Source organism: Amblyomma mixtum, chromosome 4 (genome assembly GCF_055824585.1).
Source record: "Amblyomma mixtum isolate Tamu chromosome 4, ASM5582458v1, whole genome shotgun sequence".
NCBI lineage: Eukaryota > Metazoa > Arthropoda > Arachnida > Ixodida > Ixodidae > Amblyomma > Amblyomma mixtum.
This window is the reverse complement of record NC_143015.1, coordinates 90,806,035-90,826,984: the sequence shown is the minus strand read 5'-3', so window position 1 is coordinate 90,826,984 and position 20,950 is coordinate 90,806,035. Positions and strand designations below refer to the sequence as shown.

The 20,950-nt window shown below is 45.2% G+C and overlaps 1 protein-coding gene across 2 annotated transcripts in view; it reads right to left on the bottom strand.

The window, feature by feature from the left end:
• Pkc53E (Protein C kinase 53E) overlaps positions 1 to 20,950 on the bottom strand; it is a 134,892-nt gene that overhangs the window by 37,868 nt on the left and 76,074 nt on the right. For both annotated transcript variants that reach the window (XM_089587054.1, XM_089587053.1), the window contains exons 4-8: positions 20,017 to 20,128; positions 18,030 to 18,158; positions 7,980 to 8,136; positions 5,460 to 5,751; positions 3,188 to 3,718 (exon numbers count right to left, since the gene is read on the bottom strand). In XM_089587054.1, the coding sequence (XP_089443180.1) occupies positions 3,188 to 3,718; positions 5,460 to 5,751; positions 7,980 to 8,136; positions 18,030 to 18,158; positions 20,017 to 20,128 (1,221 nt within the window). The remainder of the gene's footprint in view (positions 1 to 3,187; positions 3,719 to 5,459; positions 5,752 to 7,979; positions 8,137 to 18,029; positions 18,159 to 20,016; positions 20,129 to 20,950) is intronic.

Here is a 20,950-nt window from a genome sequence, read left to right as displayed (position 1 = left end):
CTTTAAAGAGGGTCGGAAACCTCAGCAGCCATCCTTGGCTGGGCAAGGATCTCAAGGTTCCCACCCGATGGGCAAACAGTATGGTGGCGCCATCTATTGATAAATATTGTAACGAAGGCCCGCGTGGCTGGCAAGAAAAGCAGATTTGCTTTCCCACGCTTTCTCTGATTGGCCGACAAATTAGCAGATTTGTGCGATTCGCCAGAGGAATGACGTCATAAAAATGATGCAACACCACTGCCCTTCTGTAGGGTTGTAAAAGGAGGGAGGAAACTGAGGAATTGACTCGCAATTTTCTCAACAAACCATTCACCTTCTTACATAGAAAAAATGCTGGCAGTGCTCCCAAAAGGTAATGAGTCTAGCTTTGCTTATTGCATCCACTAATTTTATCTCTTCAAGGGGTTTTGAAAGGGGCTCTCAATAGAGTTGCGTTATGTCTAGGATGTTAAAGGGTGCCACTTCACAAAAAAATTTTTTTTATGTATTTTGCGGAAGCTGAGTAATCTTTAGTCAAAATTTGAATTTTCGCATCTTTGCGCCTTTCCCTCTCCTATAAATTTTTGCGCACGCTGAAATGTCAAAACTCCTCCACCGGCTACACCCAATCGGACCCTCTACTACCTCAGCCGGCTACTGACGTGTGCGGGAATTCCATGGGGGATGGGGTCATGTGCCAGGTTTTGCATGAAAGCCCGGCTCCACTGGTCGCTGCGATGTGCGAAAGTGGGCATGTTTAAAAATGAATCCCAAACTATCCGACCACTTTTGAGGTCTCGTATGCGGCATGAACACCCGGTGGCCTGTACTCTTATAAATGCATACGAGGAAAGGGGAATGAGGGGCTCGTTATAAATATGAGAAAAGCCACAGAAACCAAGGGGCACAGGGGATTTTTTAATTTATTTATTTATTTTGTGGTGTTGATCAATTTAGAATATTACTGAATATGTTATCGCTTAAAGCTAATTGATTAGAAAAGCAGAAGAAAAAACAACGACATGCCGCCGGTGGGATCTGAACCCACGACCTCCGAATTATGCGTCCGGTGCTCTACCGCTGAGTTACGGCGACGGCTGTCAAACCTTCTGCTTTCGGGGGTATTTATGTTTACAAAATAACCTAACCTTGGGAGTGTTCATCAGCGCCACCCACGTTCTTAAGCGGCGGACGTAGCACGTCCTGAGTTACCGCTGATGTGACGTAGAATGTCATCGAACGGCGAGGGTGGAAGCTGTGTGGGAACCCTCTTATGCTTCCTCTTATAAATGCATGCATTTTATAGCCAACTTCGAACAACCTTTTAAGGAAGCCTTTCAGTGGCCCTTTGCACAGCTTCACTGACAAAAGCATTACAGGCCAGAGAGGGCAACAACAGCACCAAACAGCTGTGCGAGCAAAGCACTAGAATGTGCTTCACACACACACACACACACACATGCATGAACATGCAGAGTCAGTGCGTCTTCATGCCCATTTTCGCCTACATGCTAGGCAGGAAGGGACGAAGACAAGAACATGTGGGCTTCCTTAGCACCTTTTAACTCTCTTGCTGCCACACCATAGGCTGTCAGTCGCATATGACCGACATTTTAAAACTGCCGCCAAAAATTCAAGTCTGCATTCCTGGACAAGCTGCGCCATCTAGTTTGCTTCAATAACACCAACTCTTTTGGTTTCACTTTTGTTTTTTCATTTTCTACCATGAGGAGGAAGAGACATGAAAAATGAAACTGACCAGATGTAGTCAGCCAATCAGTGATCATGACAAAGGCGACTTTAGTCGGTTCTGATGCAGTCTTTCTTTTTTTTTTTTTTTAGAGCAGCAGTGGTGGGTTAGACAATGATGTAAAATGATCGGATTTCAGTTTCGATACCGAGACTTCATCTCAGAGGCCCAGAACTTCAGCGCGTGCTCACACGTGTCTAGTTTTACGGTTCATATCGTATTTTATGTACTGCATTTGGTTTGTAAATTTGTAAATGATGAGAGTTTGGTTTGGTTTATGGAGTTCAACATCCCAAAATGACTCAGGCTATGAGGGATGCCTTAGTAGAGGACTCCAGATAAATTTGACCATCTGAGGTTCTTTAATGTGCACTGACATCGTGCGGGTACCTGGCATTTCGCCTTCATCAAAATACAGCCGCCGCAAACGGGATCGAATCAGTGTCATCCTGGTCAGCAGCAGAGCACCATAACCACTGAGCCACCACGGCAGCTTAAATGATGAGAGTGGTTTTATTTGGTGCTTCAGAGTCTTTGCAACACATTGCTAAAATATTTTCACCAAATGCGCCAGCAGAATTTTGATTATGATGTCAAGGAAGGCCAAACCACCATTTCACCCATAGAAGCCATTCACTACCAATTAAAAAAAAAATGAAGAAAAAGAGGAACTGCAAGCTCTGCCATTAAAAACACGAATGGAACTCGTAACTAGGGCAATGTGCAGCACATTCCAAATCTATCTCCACTCCATGACTGCTTTCTCTAGTAGCACAGTAGTCATATTCCCCAACTTAAAAAGCCACGGAAAGTGCGGCATATTGTGTATGCAGCTGGAAATGATAAGACTGGTAGCTAAGAACATGTGCAATGTTTTGCACACAGTATTTAAATTTTTTTGCAATCAACTTCTGAATCAGCGCAGCTGCTTATTTTTGTTTTGCATGTAGTATTGTTTTTTTGTGTTACCAGCACACTTAACCAATAATATTGAGAAAAATTTTGCACACACAGCTCTGGCATTTTTTTCGTGAAGTATAACCAGTAAGCTACAGTTTGATGCCTTGCAATGGGCAGTGCATTTGTAATTTCTTGAAGAAATAATTTTTAATTTAAAACACTTAAAATCAGTATTTTTCGTGGTAATGAAAAAGTTAAGCTGTTGAGGTTTCACAAGGATAACAGATTCACAACTGCTGCACTAAATGTACAGCCATTAAACAATCTCGTCCACCCACAAGCCTCTTTGCAGTCTGAACGCAGTTTTCAGAGAATAGTTACACATGACATAGGAAAGAGACACAAACAGGACAACCTTCATACTGAGTCTTCTCTTTCCTACGTCCCGTCTAATTTTGCGCTGACAAAATGTATTTGAATTACCAGGACCAATTTGCCTGTCTTTCTACCCTAACAAGTCTCGTTGCAGAACCGGGCACTGCGAAGTTTTTCACTGACCTCAGGCGCAATGTAGTCGGGCGTGCCGCAGAAGGTCTTGGTGGTCTTGTCCCCCTGGATGCCCTCTTTGCACATGCCAAAGTCGGCAATCTTGATGTGGCCATCCTGGTCCAGAAGAATGTTGTCCAGCTTCAGGTCCCGGTAGACGATGGACCGAGCGTGCAGGAAGAACAGGCCGACGGCAATCTCGGCCGCATAGAAGACGGCCACGGGCTCCTTGAACTTGCCGCACTGCTGGATCTGGAACATGAGGTCGCCGCCGTTGACGTACTCCATCACAAAGTACAGCCGCTCCATGGTCTGGAAGCACGAGTGCAGCTGCACCAGGAAGGGCGGTTTGGCGGCCAGCGCCAACACCCGCTTCTCCACCATGGCGCACTCGACGTCGTCATCCTGGATGATGACGTCCTTTTTGAGCACCTTGACCGCGTACAGCTCGTCGGTGCCTCGCCGCTCGGCCAGCAGCACCTTGCCAAAGCTGCCCTTGCCGAGAACGAGCAGGAAATTGAAGTCTGACGCCCGGATGACATCCTGTGCAAAGAAGCGGTACCGTATTGCCACGAATCCTTGTAGCGTTTGTTTGTTGTGTTTATTTGTTCATGCAAGGCTGCCGGCACGCCGCTTTATTGCTTCGTTTGTGACCCAAGACGCGCCTAGAACTATCTCGATTGATCGCATCCAGGCGGAGCCGATTCTACTTTGTGCCAGAATGTTCTAGTAAGTTCCCAAGCTTTATCACGAATGTTCGCTATCAGCTTTAAAAAGAGCATGGCCAACAGTGGCGGGCATTCTGTTCGACGACCGCCGAGCACGCTTGTTGCTACGCCGCCGCCGAGTGATTCATTTCTTCGCAGGTGCAAGTCAGCCCGAATAAAGAGTTTCGTTTCGAAGACGTTCTCGCTGTTTTCCTGTTCGCCGTACTGCAGTCACCACTACGTGACAGTATAATTTGCTGCAGTCAAGGGGATCTCAAAACAATCAGCGTAGTACACAGTCGATCACTCTTGTCAAGAGTGCTCGAGCGGTGTGCTGGGGAGCCAATGAAGTTAAATCTTATCGCAGCTGCTTTGCTGGGGTTAAGGCGCTGGTGCCTGTGTGGTGCACATGTCTGTTAGGCTTTTCCGCAGCGCAAGTATTATCAGTGAAAGTCAATGCCTTCTTTAGAATTTCGCACTATTTCCACCGAATGGCACCGCTCGAGCGCTCTAGACAAGGGTGATCGACTCTGCACGATGAGGTATGGTGGAGCCCCTTTAATACGTACCCACCAAAAAAGTAGCTCTGATCAAAACATAGTCACAAGTGATCATTAACACCGCTATCACAGTAATCAATGTTCTGAACAGATGCTGGCAAGTGTTAATTGCTCTACTGAACACTCCTCTCAGCCTGTGCCCAACGCTTAAGATCAGTGACTTGGTAGTCACTGATCTTAAGCATACTTTGAAGGAACAAAGAAGACAACTCCATCTAATTTCGGTTCATAGTAAAAATGAAACCTCTGGCTCTTTCTGGATGCAGTAACGCTTGCCGGGCACCCAAAAACCAATTTATGGCTGTGAAAATTGCAGTTAGAAATTCTAGCCCCCACTTAATTTAAATGTCCATTCAAAGAAGGTTTGGTTGCACTGTTGTGAAGCGAATGAAAGTGCAGCATAGTCCCTGGGATCTGTGCCACAAAACCTGGTGTTGATGCACGCAATTTATGTGTGAAATTGGCCATCGATGGCTACACCTGTATTTGATGTTTTGGTCTTTTCCTAGCTTATAAAAGTTCTGTTTTGTTGACAGCAGTCTCTTTAGACTAGTATTTGTCCTCACAGTCTATTTAAACCTAGTTCTTTCTTGTTTATAGTCACACCGTGATAAAGCTTAGTCGACTTCAAAATTTCAGGCTCCGTGTAAGAATCTCTGGGCTTACGTTAAGGCATGCATAGCTTAACACCCCAAAGTTGCACATGGGATATGAGAAGCGAAATAGTGGAGAGCTAGGGGCTAATTCTGACCACCTGTGGGCCTTCAATATGCACTGCGACCACCTGGGGTTCTTTGACGTGCACTCACAACGCACAGTACACGGGCCTCTAGAATTTCGCCTCCATCGAAATTCGGCCGCCACGGCCGGGATCGAACTTGCGTCTTTCGGGTCAGCAGCCGAGCGCCGTAACCACTGAGCCACCGTGGCGAGGCATAGCTAGCGTAAAAGGTTCCCATATTTGGTTGGCGCTCTCTCTTTCTCTAGTGATGAAATTGATCAGCCTTTTCTTTTTACCTGCTTGCCCATGTTGTGTGGGATGAGGTCAGACGATGCCTGTGGCGTTGGCCGCACCCTGGCCGGCGCGTGGTGATGGGTGGCTGCCAGCGCGGGGTCCTCGGGAGGCACGGGCACATTGTAGAACTCGCCCTCCTCGGCTGTTAGCAGCTTGAACCAGCCCTCCGCTGGTGCCTTGAGGATCTCCGAGATGCCGAATGACAGCGAGCCCATGAAGTCATTGCGCGACGTCCGGTCCCAGTCCCAGAGCTCAATGAGCAGCCGCCGGTCCTTGTCAACAGGCTTTAGGTCACTACGGCAGCAAAAATTTGCAAATATGGTGAGCAAAAGACGGTTCGCTAACTGGGAAGTTCAAGGAAAACAGTTACACAAGACCGCAGACAGTGCAATCGCCAGGAGTATGTCGCTTGTGCTAGTAGTCATGTTTTGCTCTGTACTAGTGCCAAGTACGTCCCCGAAGTAAAATTCACCTCTGCTCTTACTTTGCATCCACGAATTGATCTTGCTCACCCAACTTTTCCTCAAAATTTCGTATACCATAAAAAATAATGCGCGCGTCATTCTGACCAACGTTAAATGCAAAATTCTGTTGCCTTACTTCGTGAAATCATTTCCAGCTACTTCCCAGGATCATTTGATAGGCTCAGCAGCACTAGCTGAAATTCAAATTTAACTGCAGCATGCCATAGAAGGTGTGAGAACAGTTGCTTAGCTCCCACATTAAACCAACAAAAAAAAAGTGGTATCTGGTACGAAGGACTTAGCGTTTTGGAGCAAAGCAAAACATGGCTAAGAGGCGGATGCCTTAGTGGAGGGTCCGGAATAATTTTGGACCACCCGGGTTTCTTTAACGTGCACTAACATCTCACAGCCCACAGGCACGTTTGCATTCCACCTTCATTAAAATGTGGCCACTGTGACAGAGCCTCTGTTGCAAGCCGCAGGCTACCTGCCACCGGTTACCTGCCACAGGCTACTACCTGCCGCAGGCTACTACCTGCCGCAGGCTACTACCTGCTACAGGCTATTGGCCACAGGCTACCTGCCACCAGTTACCTGCCACAGGCTACTACTACCTGCCACAGGCTACTACCTGCCGCAGGCTACTACCTGCTACAGGCTATTGGCCACAGGCTATTGGCCACAGGCTACCTGCCACCAGTTACCTGCCACAGGATACTACCTGCTACAGGCTATTGGCCACAGGCTACCTGCCACAGGCTACTACCTGCCGCAAGCTATTGGCCACAGGCTACCTGCCACCAGTTACCTGCCACAGGCTACTACCTGCCACAGGCTACCTGCCACCAGTTACCTGCCACAGGCTACTACCTGCTACAGGCTATTGGCCACAGGCTATTGGCCACAGGCTACCTGCCACCAGTTACCTGCCACAGGCTACTACCTGCTACAGGCTATTGGCCACAGGCTACTACCTGCCACAGGCTACTACCTGCCGCAGGCTACTACCTGCTACAGGCTATTGGCCACAGGCTACCTGCCACCAGTTACCTGCCACAGGCTACTACCTGCTACAGGCTATTGGCCACAGGCTACCTGCCACCAGTTACCTGCCACAGGCTACTACCTGCTACAGGCTATTGGCCACAGGCTACCTGCCACCAGTTACCTGCCACAGGCTACTACCTGCTACAGGCTATTGGCCACAGGCTACCTGCCACCAGTTACCTGCCACAGGCTACTACCTGCCACAGGCTACTACCTGCTACAGGCTATTGGCCACAGGCTATTGGCCACAGGTCTACCTGCCACAGGCTATTGGCCACAGGCTACCTGCCACCAGTTACCTGCCACAGGCTACTACCTGCTACAGGCTATTGGCCACAGGCTACCTGCCACCAGTTACCTGCCACAGGCTACTACCTGCCACAGGCTATCAGCCACAGGCTACCTGCCACAGGCTACCTGCTACAGGCTATTGGCCACAGGCTACCTGCCACCAGTTACCTGCCACAGGCTATCAGCCACAGGCTACCTGCCACAGGCTACCTGCCACAGGCTACCTGCCACAGGCTACCTGCCACTGGCTACCTGCCACAGGCTACCTGCCACATGCTACCTGCCACCAATTGCAAATTGCAAACTGCCACAAACTGCGTGCTGCAAGCTCCTTGCCAAGGCAGCTAAGACTGGCATTTCCATTCACTGTAGTCGGATACAACTTAAGTCTGCAGCGAAGCTCCAGCCACATCCAGCCTCCACGCACCGAATTCCTCCACGACAAAAAAGTAGTCTGCTGCTTAAACATTTCTTGTTAACTAAACCAGAAGCTTGTCACAAGAAAAAAATTATACGCTCTAGGATTTTGACCCGTGATTGTTTGATATAGTCAAGCATTAAAAATCTGGTTTCATTTACCGTTGCGATAGGCCAGCGGAGTAATACAGGACGCCGCGGACCGCGGCCCAGTGCTAGCAACTGCTGTTTTTTTTTTAAGTTGTATCCTACTATAGAGCACCACAGCGCTCAAAGATTGCAATCAGAGGGGCTGTTGCTCACAATGTGAGTGTTTCATTCCACTCTGGGTTCAGGCAGGCCTTGATGGTCTTGGTCTTTCGCTTGGCCGAGTCCCCCAAGTCAGGAATCAGCTTGAGCTTTACGTAGGGGTCCGAAAGGCCATTGGGGTCCATCGGGATCAGGTTGCGTGCCTGCCGTACTGCACCAACACAAGAAGCGACCTTCATTTAGGAACATGTATTCTGTCCAGACTGCAGCTTCCTGGGCTACCATGCCTCTTGTCACCTAAAAGTACCTGCAACACTCCTGTTAGAGTGTAATTTTGTGTAATTTTCCTCACAGGAAAATTACACTTTTGGTATGGAAGATAACATAGATCAATTTAAGATGTCAAAAGACGCTCAACATTGCAATTACTTCTGAACATGAATTTAACGATCAATGGTTTCCTTGAAAAGCCAACACAACCAAGAGGTGGCGGCACATGAGGTTGATGATGCTGAAAGTACCAAATGCTATGGGAAGCTACACTAGTGATTTGACAAGTTATGCTTCCCACTTTTACTAGCTTTAAATTCACGCTGTCATTTTTCAAATTGGAATTCACTAATTATTGTTAGGCTTGCATGAAAAACAAGTACTAGATGCAACAGCATGCACAGAAGGCAGCAACATGAATCTGCAGCAGTGTTTTTGTAAGTGAAGACTTTCCAACAAGCTGTGTAGCATGGGCAAGTCACACAAGTGAAAAACTAGTACCAAAGCTTTAACATTCACTGAAAATTTAAGTCACAGTGACAGCAAAAAATTTATCTCCATCCTTTTGCAACAAGCTATGTTAATTAGAATTCCTCAAAATGCAACAAACGTTGCAGAGTCATTAAAGGAGCATCAATCAAAAAAGGTGAATAGTTACCCTAAAAATGGCAAGTCTTCTTAATATTTTCTGCTTAGCACTAGGCTCTACTGCTCAGTTCTCTGGTTGAACATATACAGTGCAACAAACAGCTACTTAGGGTGCATTTAATGGGTTGGTCTAGAGGGCAACTGTACCCCTTGTCGCAAGTGGGAAATTTTCCATGGGAAAACCAAACTGGGTCCCATTTTTTCGAGGAAAGAAGACCGAAAATCCTCTGTGAAAGTATGACCACCCAACAACAAGCGCCTCCGAAAGCTGCCCCTTTAAATCCACCCTGGGCATCTTTCATTTAGCCTCAAGAAGATTAATAATTACACGAATGCAAAGAAAACAACAAAAACAGTGCATTATTTACAGATGCTCGCTGGTGTCCATGACACCCACTGTGGAGTATAAAGAAGCATCAATCAAATGCTACATGAACCTCATGGCTTTTTGCCTCGCACCAGTGACAGTGACACCGTGGACAATCTGATGCAGCAGCGCAAGGCAGAGTCTGCAGAGAAGCCTCCGTGGTCGTCACGACAGCATGTCTTGACCAGTGGGAGACTGTCTGGTCGAAGCCAACCTCCAGAGAAGCACCCCTTCAGGCTTGAACACAGTCAGTCTGTGAGCGTAATCAGGCTGATGATGATGGTCCGACGTTCTAAAACCACAGATATGCTGCCACGCTCAAAGGAAGAGCCGCTAGGATTTGAGATCTTACAAAGTCCATGCTACCTGTAGCAGCAGCACCAGCAGCTTAAGAGAGACTTTGGGAGCACAGTGAAAAGCATCAGCAAAAGCCAAGAAAAAATGCTTCCTTCAGATGCACTTTACTGCAACCTGGTAGTGCAAGAGGAGTGGTACAGTTGTGTGCAACTAATGTAACTGCGCATGATGTCTGTCTTCAGAAGTCAGGAAACTCATGGGCTGAAGATAAGTCTGTTTCTCCAGCAAGGTCGAAACCATGAAAGAGCATGCTGGAATTCTGTGGCATCCCCTCCCAGTAAAAAAAAAAACAATAGGTCCAGAAAATTCCACACCGAAACTAAGCGGTCAAAAACTAGTGTCTTTGCAACCCATAGGGCTCAACCATTTGAGTCCAATTGGTGCTTCCAATTAGAAATAACTGATCAAACAACCAGATCACTGGCTTGCCAGTTAACTCGAATGGCATACATATTGAACTCAAACGGTTTGAACTGCCCAAACCCTCCCAGAAAATTGTGAATTCTATTTGGAACCCACAGGCTATCCTCCTCATATTTGTGGGAGACGTCTGCCTCATGCTAACGTGTTTATGACAATTAAACTTTTACGGAAATCAAGCATGAGAAACAAGCGTGCATCACACATGAACATTACAGCAGACACTAGTAATATAAGTTCAGTATATATCCACAGAATGCACTTTTGCACCAACCTATATAACCAATATGTGGGACCCTCCTGCTGGGGCTAGTGGTGCTTGTCCATCAAGCGAAGTCCCAATTTAACCATGCCAGTGGTGATGGTGCAAATAATTAAAACAATTCAGAAGATTAGGTGAGAGTCTCTCTTTCCCAAAAACCTAATTAATTCACTGCTCTGTTTTCATAGAGAGCTATATATATGCAGATCTCAGTTAAAGGCATCCTTAGCTTATTGGATGGAACAGAGTAGCCAGACGAAAGAGAGACAAGCAACACAGACGACAGCTGCCCATCTTTTGTTCAGCTGCGTTGTTCCACCCAAAAATGCACCTGTACCAACTAGCCGAAGTTTGTATTGTACTACATCGCTAGCTTTTACTTGGACTTTCCAATTGGAATATTCACTTGGGGCCAACTGGAACCACTTGGAGCTTCCAATTGGTTTCCTGGGTTCTAAATGAAAGCTCCAATGGTTCTAAATGGTTCCAACTGGGCAATCCAATTGGGAGTGATGAAACCATTTGGAAACTCAGGAATCAGTTGGATGATTTAATCGGAAGGGACGAACAAATTGGAATGCCTGACTGGATGCAGGGAAATGAAATGGACTACCCAATTAGATCCATGAGCTTGACTGGCTGACCTATTGGGTACAACTGGTTCCAACTGTATCTAAGTGGAACACCCAATTGGACTGGACCAGTATTTTTTTTCATTATTTTTTTTTCTGGGCTTTCAGTCCGGTTGCACTGCTATCTAACTTAATCGTAGCTTGCCACACAAAGTTAATAACCTGGCATGTAGCCAGAAACTTTTTTAGGAGAGGCCAAAGGGTATTTACTGTACCCCAGAAAGGGGGGGGGGGGGAGCATGGTTAACAAGAAACTTTTAGGAAGACTGGTGGAGGGAGGGTTTGAGCTTGATTTCAAGAGAGGAGGGGGCTCACAACCCCCCCTGAATACGTGCCTGGGAACAACTATCTCTTGTTGCCCTAATCGCTCAGCCCCAAAGGGGCAATACCCCAGCCATACAAACTGGCATTTAACACAGTGCCATGGAGAGCCAAGAATTGTCACATGAAGTCACACTGCTCCAGGCATGCATCTCCTCAGAAAACACTACTACAGTGTTGGCTCTTGTGCCAGCTAGTTAATGCTATTTTCACCTTCCTTAAACTCAATGAATACGTCCTTATACGAGGTTCTGTCATTCTTGAACACTTGGGCAGCAGTAACTGACAATGCAACGAGAAATTCATGTATAAGGAGGAGATGCACAAAGCAAAGTTTAAAAAGCTAACCCTGCTGCTGCTTACACGGGTTCCTACTTTGGTCAAAACGGGTTGCACTCAAGTAAAAGAAAATATTTGAAAGAACGCCGTGCAAGGAAGGCAAATAAAGTTGGGAAAAATTCCTCAGAGAACTGGGCATGTGAATTCACATGGAAAGGCTAGCCTGAAAGGACACGTCAAGCCCCACATGAACTGTGTGCGTGAACTTTGTGCAAATACCTGCAGTACTAATTGCAAGCAGTCTCCAGTTTCAGCAGTAAAGCAGTACACCCGACCAGACCATTACACTCGGCTCATGCTCTTGAAGCTAAAGTTTATTTGCAGTCTTTCAGCGGTACAAACATGAGAGAAAACAAGCAACACAAACATAGGCACTGAAATGGGACCTCCTAAAATTGCAAAAAATAAAAAAAAAACTTCCGCCAGCCTTAGACTGAAAAACAGAAACAAAGAACATCTAAAAAGAGCTAATCTGAATATCTCAAAGAAGTGGAAAAGAAGAAAATAGAGAGCATGCAGGAAAAAGCACAGTAACAACGGAATCACAGATAATGAAGAAATGGGTTAACACAAAAAATACAGAAATTGCACATTTACAGAGTTAGCCCAAATGAATGCTCCAACTTTTTTTAAATTTATATGCTCTCTTTATGCAACTTTTAGCTATGAAACCAGGCAGAGACACAGCCCTGCTATGCCTCCATCTTTAGGTGTAATACCAACTAAATTAGCAGACTACACAACACAGAACAGGGTGCCATTGAAATGGAAATTCAATTTGTGCAGTTACAAGGTATACAAACAATGCATAATTACTATGTCACGGCACATTCTGTGATGAATGTGGAATGTGAAATGCTGTAGCTTCTGGTTTATTCTTATTCCACTGCTCTTGATGTGTGTATAGCTTCTCAGCATCTTGCATCATGTGTGCATAAGCGATGCAAAAAATACGGCAGGATATGAAATTGGGGAGAGTTAGTTTGTGCCAACCCTGTATGTAGTCCCCGAACAAAATAACACTGCATGATAGCTCAGAATTGCACTAAAAAATAAAACAACTAAACTTCAAAATAAGAAAACTTTATGACATGCAGTAAATTAACCCAAAGTTTCATTACTAAAAACTTCACTCATTGAGCATTACTGTTATCTTAAACATAAAGAATAAAATTTATTTCATAAAAGCCTTGTATTGTGTGTGTTCCACTGGCAGATCGCAGTCCACAGCAGAAACATTAAAGGTTAGGTTACTCACTATAAAGTAATCGTCAGCACTAAGACTTTCAGTGAGAAAGTTCAGTGTCTGAATAATTAATATAGCCTGTGTACTATGGTAATTTCACAAACCGGACATCTTGCTATAGAACACACAGTAAGGAAGGTTTAAGATAATGACGTTACACATAGACTCCAGTGATTCACATTAGATAAGTCTACAAGCTATGCAGCCAGTAGCAAGGGCCTAAGATTTGCCATGGACTCATAAAACATTATCCAGTAATGCAAAGTATCACTAATGACTGAGGTAATGACCCCTGTCAGATATAAATGCTGTAAAATGAGTATTTGCATAGAGGTTCCAAAAAGTTTGAGTACAACATCAGAGTGACCACTGATTTTAATCTGGAAATGAGAGCAGCTGAAAAAATGACCCAGATCACTACACCATAGTAGAATGCATTACAGTGGGTTATGTGCGCCACCATGATAGTGTTCCACCACTTAGCCTTCCTGATTTGAGATTCAAATTCACATACTACGTGGAGACCATTAGCAGTGTCACCAAGAGTGAAGAATTTATAACCATGTTGCTACCAACTGATGGTACCCATGATTACAACGGGCCTATTCTGTCATCTTATCAAACAATGATCTGCTAAAAGCAGAGCAAAAGTAAGAAAGACTGAATAGAGCACCAACTTTTGCAGACATGCATTTTATGATCTGCACCACAAATTTCGATATACATCGCATAAAGCCTGAATCTGGCCAATATACATGAAGGAATAATAAAATTTATTTAAATGCTCAATGATTTTTGTCATGCACATGTGACAGAATTAGACTAGTAATGCTAAACCAACACTTTAAGCAACTGATCCTGTCAAGAAAGCTGTCAAGTTCCACAGTCACCGTTACGTCAGTTGAGTGAGGAACAATTTTCCTGCCTTTCTACAGCAGGCTTCTGTCTGAGGACGCTCCTATTTCTTATGTTCCTTGAGGCCTTGAGACACAGTGCTCAATTAATGAATGCTCACTCCTTCACTCTAGAGACGCTCTTGTCCCACGTCTCACAACACGCAGCATCACAGTACTAAGCTTGTAGCTCAACATTTGACGACCTCGTAGACAGCCATTCTTACAGGCATAAAACTACAATCAAGGCGGAAAGCTGGGCTAGTTGGTTTGTCATAGTTAATTAAAAGACTAGCGCATAAAACTAGGACAAGGACAGAGAAGGAGACAGGACGAGCGCTAAACATCAACATCAACGGTAGATGCTACGTGGGACAGTCTGGACGCTGCCTAAATGAACGGCTACGAGAGCATCGCACGCTGGTGGATTCATTGGCGGGGGGCAGCCATTTGGCTACGCATTGTAAGCGGTGCGGGTGCGTGCCGGCGTTTGATGCCACGTGTGTGCTTGGTAGGGGAGGCACAAGGTTAGGTCGTGAGATTTGTGAGGCTTATCACATTATCAGGGAAGGTGACCAGTGTGTCAGCACGACGTCACTTGCCCTGACCAGGAAAGAAACCATGTATCTTCGAAACAGTTTGCCACTTCTTGATTAGTTTTTTGTAACTCAGTGTGCGCATGTGCCACTGAAGTGTTTTTAAGTACATGTTTGGTGTAGTAAACCTTCAGTTGATGTTTAGCGCTTGTCCTGTCTCCTTCTCTGTCTTTGTCCTAGTTTTATGCGCTAGTCTTTTAATTAACAATAAAACTACACCATGACCGCTCTTGCACAGTTTGTGCTCGAAGGCATGGGGCGCACGCACAGTCTAGTGGAGCAGCAATGCATAAACAATTAAACTAGCTTCCTCGTCTCCCATTTCAATCCTGACAGCAAATTTCAAAAGGCCTAGCCACAGGTATAGTTTAGAATGTATTGATGGTTGCCTGTCCCTAAACCAGAGAAACCACTGCAATAAATTGCTGTCAAATAATAAATTCTGCTCTTAGCTTCAACAATCAGCTTTAGTTTAGGTCGCCGGGAGAAGAGACTAAGTCATACAAGTGTCTTAAGGTGGATAAAGATCACACAACCTCAATGCTGCTCCAATGCTAAGCACACACCTTCGTGCACATTACCACATCGACCTCACTGCTTTTCAAAGTTGGCTTGTCGTACAAGGGTTAGTAGGAATCCGGCTAAAATGATGTTTGGGTAATAAAGGACATTAAGAAGTTGTCGAAGGCATCAGCATATCTTTGGCAACCGGAGTGTGAATGCAACCTGGTGTTAAAGTTTTTGCATTGAACCTCATTTCACTCTTCCAGATGTTGGTCAGAAAGGAAAGGTCTCCCTTCAATCGTCTTTGCTTAATTTCCTTGACAAAGGAAGGAGCCCAGTTACCAACTACCCAAAGCTAAGCATTCAGCACTGTCGTACATCAGCCTGCACCGAAAAGCGCAAGCCGCACTGAGTATTCTGAAATGAGAGATGGTAGATGCCGCCAGCTGTTTGAAGCCACAGTCTGTATTCCGCAAATTTGAACACTATAATATCTAGCCCTGGCATGTTTTGCTATAGGATGACCCACATGGAGCAAACTTGCTTGACGAACTTTACACAGTCAGCATTAGCGCAGCGGAACGCAGGCATGCCATCACCATGCTACACTATGTGCAGCAAAAAAAACAGGCGGCTTCTGTCAGGCCATGATTTCAGCGTTGATAGAAATGGCAAGATTCTATATACTAAGTAAAATGCTGAAAAGAACAGCTTTGCATTTACAATTAAGCCATTATTTATTCGGTGCCAACAAAGAGGATGAACATTCTTTCTGACCTTTTTCTGGACCAAAATCATTAATATGATTGAACCTTCCACACTTTCTGACATCAAACAATGCATACTGGCTAAGCCTAGCCACTCCAAAAAATTCAGAAGCAATCTGAAAATTTAGCGCCTTTCATTGCTAAAATTTTGTGGTCTGGGCATCTCCAGACAAAGCAAAAGCTTCGTGCACCTTTCATTTGCCGTGAACGCAAGACACGGTGTGGCGGCAATGACAAATTGGTGGTGAAGCAAGGATGCCACTATGTTGCCCGAAAGTAGAACAGCATGTAGAGGCGGACGTAAGTCAAGACGTGATCGCGCCCCGACTGGTACACGCTGACAACCCGCATTGGCCGTTTTCGTTGAGCAGCTGCCTGCACGGCGAACATATCAAGCCCAGCTTCATCGAAACCAAATAGCCACCAGCCATTGGACGGATACTACCTGCAGGCCGTTCGCCAGTTTCTAGCAGGAAGATCACTCCATCTGTGGTCAGCCTTAAGTCTGTAACTGCCGAAATTCAATACAAGAATGACACCTCACCTCACTTTCACAGCCTCTCAATAGTAAGTAAGATTTCTTCAGCTGCAAACAGAACTTAACTAACCCTTTTACTTCGCAATGCAAAAGGCAAAATGAAAGTCTTCTTAAAAAGCTAAGAAGGAAATTAAATGCAAACAGTAGAACCCCAGACAGAGCTACTATTATACCTGAAAGAACTAAGACAAAGTTGCAAAAAACCAATAAGAGGTGGAAATACTAGTGACACAAAACCGTGCAGTAAGTGACAGCCGTGAATATTGCTGCAAATGTCACGGCTCAAGGTAAAAAAAAAAAGCATTCTGAGCAGTCCTCAACAAAGTGAACTTTCAAGACAAGGTACAGTCCTTTGTGGGAAGGAAAAGCTGATTAGTATTCGGCAAGCAACCAATCGAAAAACATGCAATAGCAATGGACTTGTCAACGTCAGAAAGCAAGCCTCATCAAACTATTAGAAAGGCTGGCGGAGAGAGATTTAAGCTCAAGAACTATAGCTGCGCTGTGCCAAAATGATCTGAACCTGCCATTTGGCAAGGTTCTGCATTAACGCCAAAAAGCAAAAGAAACTCCAAAGACTACATTACTGAAGTTTGCATCAAGTCATCACAGCTATAATGTGCTTTAAATAGTACTGGCACTAAACAGAACTGCAATCTATGGCTAAATAGAAACAAACTACTAGATAAAATTATCTAACAGGAGTATAAACTACTACTAAATAGAAAAGTGAACTACTATACATAAGTACTACCACCATTACTACAAACACCATATACCACCACTACTACCACCATTACTACCACCACACCTATTACTACTGGCATTAGCCACACTACCTAAAGCGAGCTCAAAAAAAGAAAGACAAAAACCTCTTTTCCCATCCTGAGAGACCTTGGAGAATGCAGGGCACCTCACAGACAATGTCCTCAAAAATGAATTTTCAATCACTATGCAACAGGAGCTGAGAAATTAAACACAGCGGTTTACCGCCCCTAAATTCTCTCCGGCTTCCCTTCATTTGTGCCTTTCACCATGGGGAGCATCATCCTGCAAACCAAGGCTGTGGCCAGTTGCTTAATGTATTAGGCAACCCTGCCCCCACCATCATATCCAATGGAACAGCGGGTTAATGGATGCCAGGATGCTCTCAAGCGAATCAGCATCATGTACTTTTGCTCTGCCTAATCCAGCTACCTAAGAACCTTGTTTGGCCAGCTGCACGGAGAGGCCATTTTCCCCCTTTTTTTCTTTTTTTTGCTAGAGAGGGCTACTCAACTCATAAACTGACTTGCACAAGTCAATTAAGGCAATTGTACTGTAGTTAGTTCAGTTTTATGGGGTTTAACGTCCCGAAGTGACCCAGGCTATGAGGGACGCTGTAGTTAAGGGCTCCAGATAATTTTGACCACCTGGGGTTCTTTAGCATGCACTGACACTGTAGTAATCGTACTGTAGCAAAGCTTGCCAAGTATACAGTGTTTAAAAGCACAGCATGTCAACAGGTCCAAAAATCTGAATATTTACAGATCATTATGTCATCTGTCAGCAAGAAATTTACCAAGTGAACTGCTCTGAATCATTCAAAAGTCCGAACTGCCAAGAGACTGATCCCACCAGATGACTGACGACTGACGGCAGAGCTTAGAGGCGCTCCTTCCATCCGCTAGCGATCAAAAATCAGCAGGAGATGCAAAGCAGAACTTTCGTAACCAGTAAAACTAAAAAGACCCAACTCCCCAGTGGCAAAGAAAGGTTGGCAAATTTTTAATTCTTCTGGCAAATTTTCAATTTTGCTGCCCGCAATTTTCCAGCTGGGCATCCCGCACAAAGCCCCCTCCCTTGCCCGTGCATGCATCGGTCTCCCAAGCACACACCCCAAGAGGCGACCTCAAGCATCGTAGGAGGTGGCATCACACGAATGGAGAAGAGGCGTGCGAGCACCTTCGCAGCTGAGGCGCGTGGGCGTGGCCGACACCTTGAGGTGAATGCGGCCCCGGCGCTCGGTGTGGTCGCAGCCGCACAGGTTGGGCACACTCTCCTGGCACCGCTTGTGGACGTTCATGTCGCACGCTGCGTGTACACAATAAGCGCACGCGCACACTTTCAATGACACATGAACAGCCTTTGACACTCGACACACACTGACCAGTCGTTCAAACTGGCTGGTTCATGGTCTTAAAAAAATGTGAAACAGAACAAAAGTGCAGGACACGGCAATGGAGAGCACATGAGAACACCGGCATCTATCTCTGACACCTCGTGTTTAAATTCAAGTCACAGAAATGACACTTCGCGGAACAGAGAGTTGGAAAGCTCAGCTCAAAGGAGCTTACATTTGCAAAAGCTAGACACTCAGCATAATTTTTTTTTTTTTTTGCTCCTCACTCATCTCGATGAAAAACGTTCTTCCCCACCAACCAGCTTAGTGTTTTTTCTAACTAATATCCCACTGCGCTTTGCCCATCTACAGAATTCGCCAATGTGTTGGCAGCTGCTGAAGCATGGGCGCGTAATAAAATGACTAAATTGCTGTTTCTGGCCATCACTTCAGCAAATTTTGTCTACTCGATACTCTACCACAAAAATTGAGCTCCACTACTAGTTTGCACAAACAGTTGAAGCTTTCAAAGTAAGTTTAGCTGTCACTGACATGAAAGACTGTGGCTATAAATGATAAGAACAGAAGACAATTGTTTTTCCTTGACAAAGTCCCAGACATACGGAAAGAAAACAGTTTTATTTGCTCAACATGCATGCTGGAGCATGCCATAATGAAAGTATACAAAAGCATGTAGCGCATTTAGGTGTGTACATACATCGACATGTATATAGACATATAGGTTTTAGGTGTGCATATACATAGACGTACATATAGGTGTGTCATTACTTATTTCTGCCCTGGACAACTTGTGCTGCCATGACTTCAGCATGCAATGCTGCTACTTGATAAATAATAAGGACTTCAGCTGTATATGTGGCACTTTTCCTTCACTAAAACACTGTCCATGCCAGCGTGAGTACATTTACAAAACAGAAGGCTTTCATTTAAATTCTGTTTTGAACAGTGTGAGCTGCAAACAGTGTAACTTGCCATCGCATCATTAAAGGGGCTCTAATAAAGCTGCGGTACTCCTGGCATGTTCGGCGCCGCTTCACGAATATTGTCCAGCAAGAATTTTTTTAATGTGCTTTGTACAAACTGAGCTATTTGTAGTAAAAATTTGAAATTCAGCGTCTTCGTGACTTTTCCTCTCCTCTCGTCACTTCTTGCACACTGGAAGGTCGGCGCTCCTCTGCCGGCCCCCCCCTCCGGGGGCGGAGCTTCCTGACCTGCCGGAGCTACGCTGCTTATTGGCCATGGCCATGGTAGCTGCTCGACGTCTGAAAGAATCTAACCACTAGCCATCTCTGAACTGGTATATGCAGGAGCAGTGCGACAGAGGAGGGTGCAAGCATGAAAAACTCGCCGGAAAGGGCTCGCCAACTTTCGCGCATGATTGTGGGTTCTATGCTGCTTGTAGAAGTGTATTATTTGGCTCAGGTGTTCATGACAACACAATGCAGTGATTGAGCAAGTTGACGTGCTTTCCTTGGAAGGGGTTTCAGAGCCCCTTTCTTTAAGTCCGCAATTTCAGATTCGACACAGTCCATTTTTTTTTTATTTTGAACTTTCGAATTGTTGAATTTTTAATTTGGCATTAGAAGGTGAGACTGAAGAAAGTTTTAAAAAAAAAACATCCTGGTAGCCAGACCAGGAAAAAGGGCCTTGATCTTGCGAAAGAGTTAATTCAGCTGATGGCAAGTATGATGGCAAGTATGATGGCAAGTATGATGGCAAGGATGATGGCAAGGATGATGGCAAGGATGATGGCAAGGATGATGGCAAGGATGATGGCACGGGTGATAGAAAATTGCTGCCGGCGCTCACCTTTGCATTTGTAGCCCTGGTGGATGAGCCCGTATAGCAGTGAGCCACAGTGGTCGCAAAACGTCGGGCTGGTGTACGTCTGTATTTGAAACTGGTGCTTCGTGCGTGCATCCTGAGAGAAACAGACCACACCAAAGCGTCACCACCCCTGCCAAGGTGCCGAGTCTGACAACCATATCCTTTTTTCTGAACACATCCCCTCCCCATGAACCCCCATGATTGGCTATCATTTGTGAGCCAGTTACCTCCCTGTCAACACTGACTGACCCCGTTGAAATTCGGGCTTGTTGGTCCATACTTCGGAGCAATAGCACAAACAGACAAGGGACCAAGAACGAGTAGACGCACACAGCGCTATGTGTGTCTACTTGTTTTTGGTCCCCTCTCTGTTTGCGCTATTGCTCCGAAGAAAAAACTGACTGACCGTTTTCAATGAAGAGTGCACAAAATGACTGCATAAAACAACAGGTGTTCCCAAAGACAGAACTCTTACAGGTGGTCTTATTTTTTTTTTTAGTTTCACATAGTTGTTTTGGGAGCAGTTCATGATCAAATATCTTACAGTCTCCTCACTCGAGATTCCAAATTCACAAAGTTGCTTATTATTTTAAAGCGAAAGGCGTACCAATATCAGTTAAGGGATGAAATTACTGCAACTTTCCTTCGAAAAATTTGTACAGTTGTTCTGAACTGGCGGAGACAGTTGGGCAAGTTGGTTGAACATGGCATGTGGAAACAGCGCAACACACAAGAACGAAGGCACAAAACAGTGTTCCCAGGTGTCTCGTCCCTGTCCTTGTTTTTGTATGCTATGCTGTTTACATATACCATACTGTTTTGCGAAGAACATGTACTTACTTCAGAGCTGGCGCCAGGAAGACAAATTGAAAACTCATTACTACTACAGTACTTCAAGCACACGTCTCAATAGAGC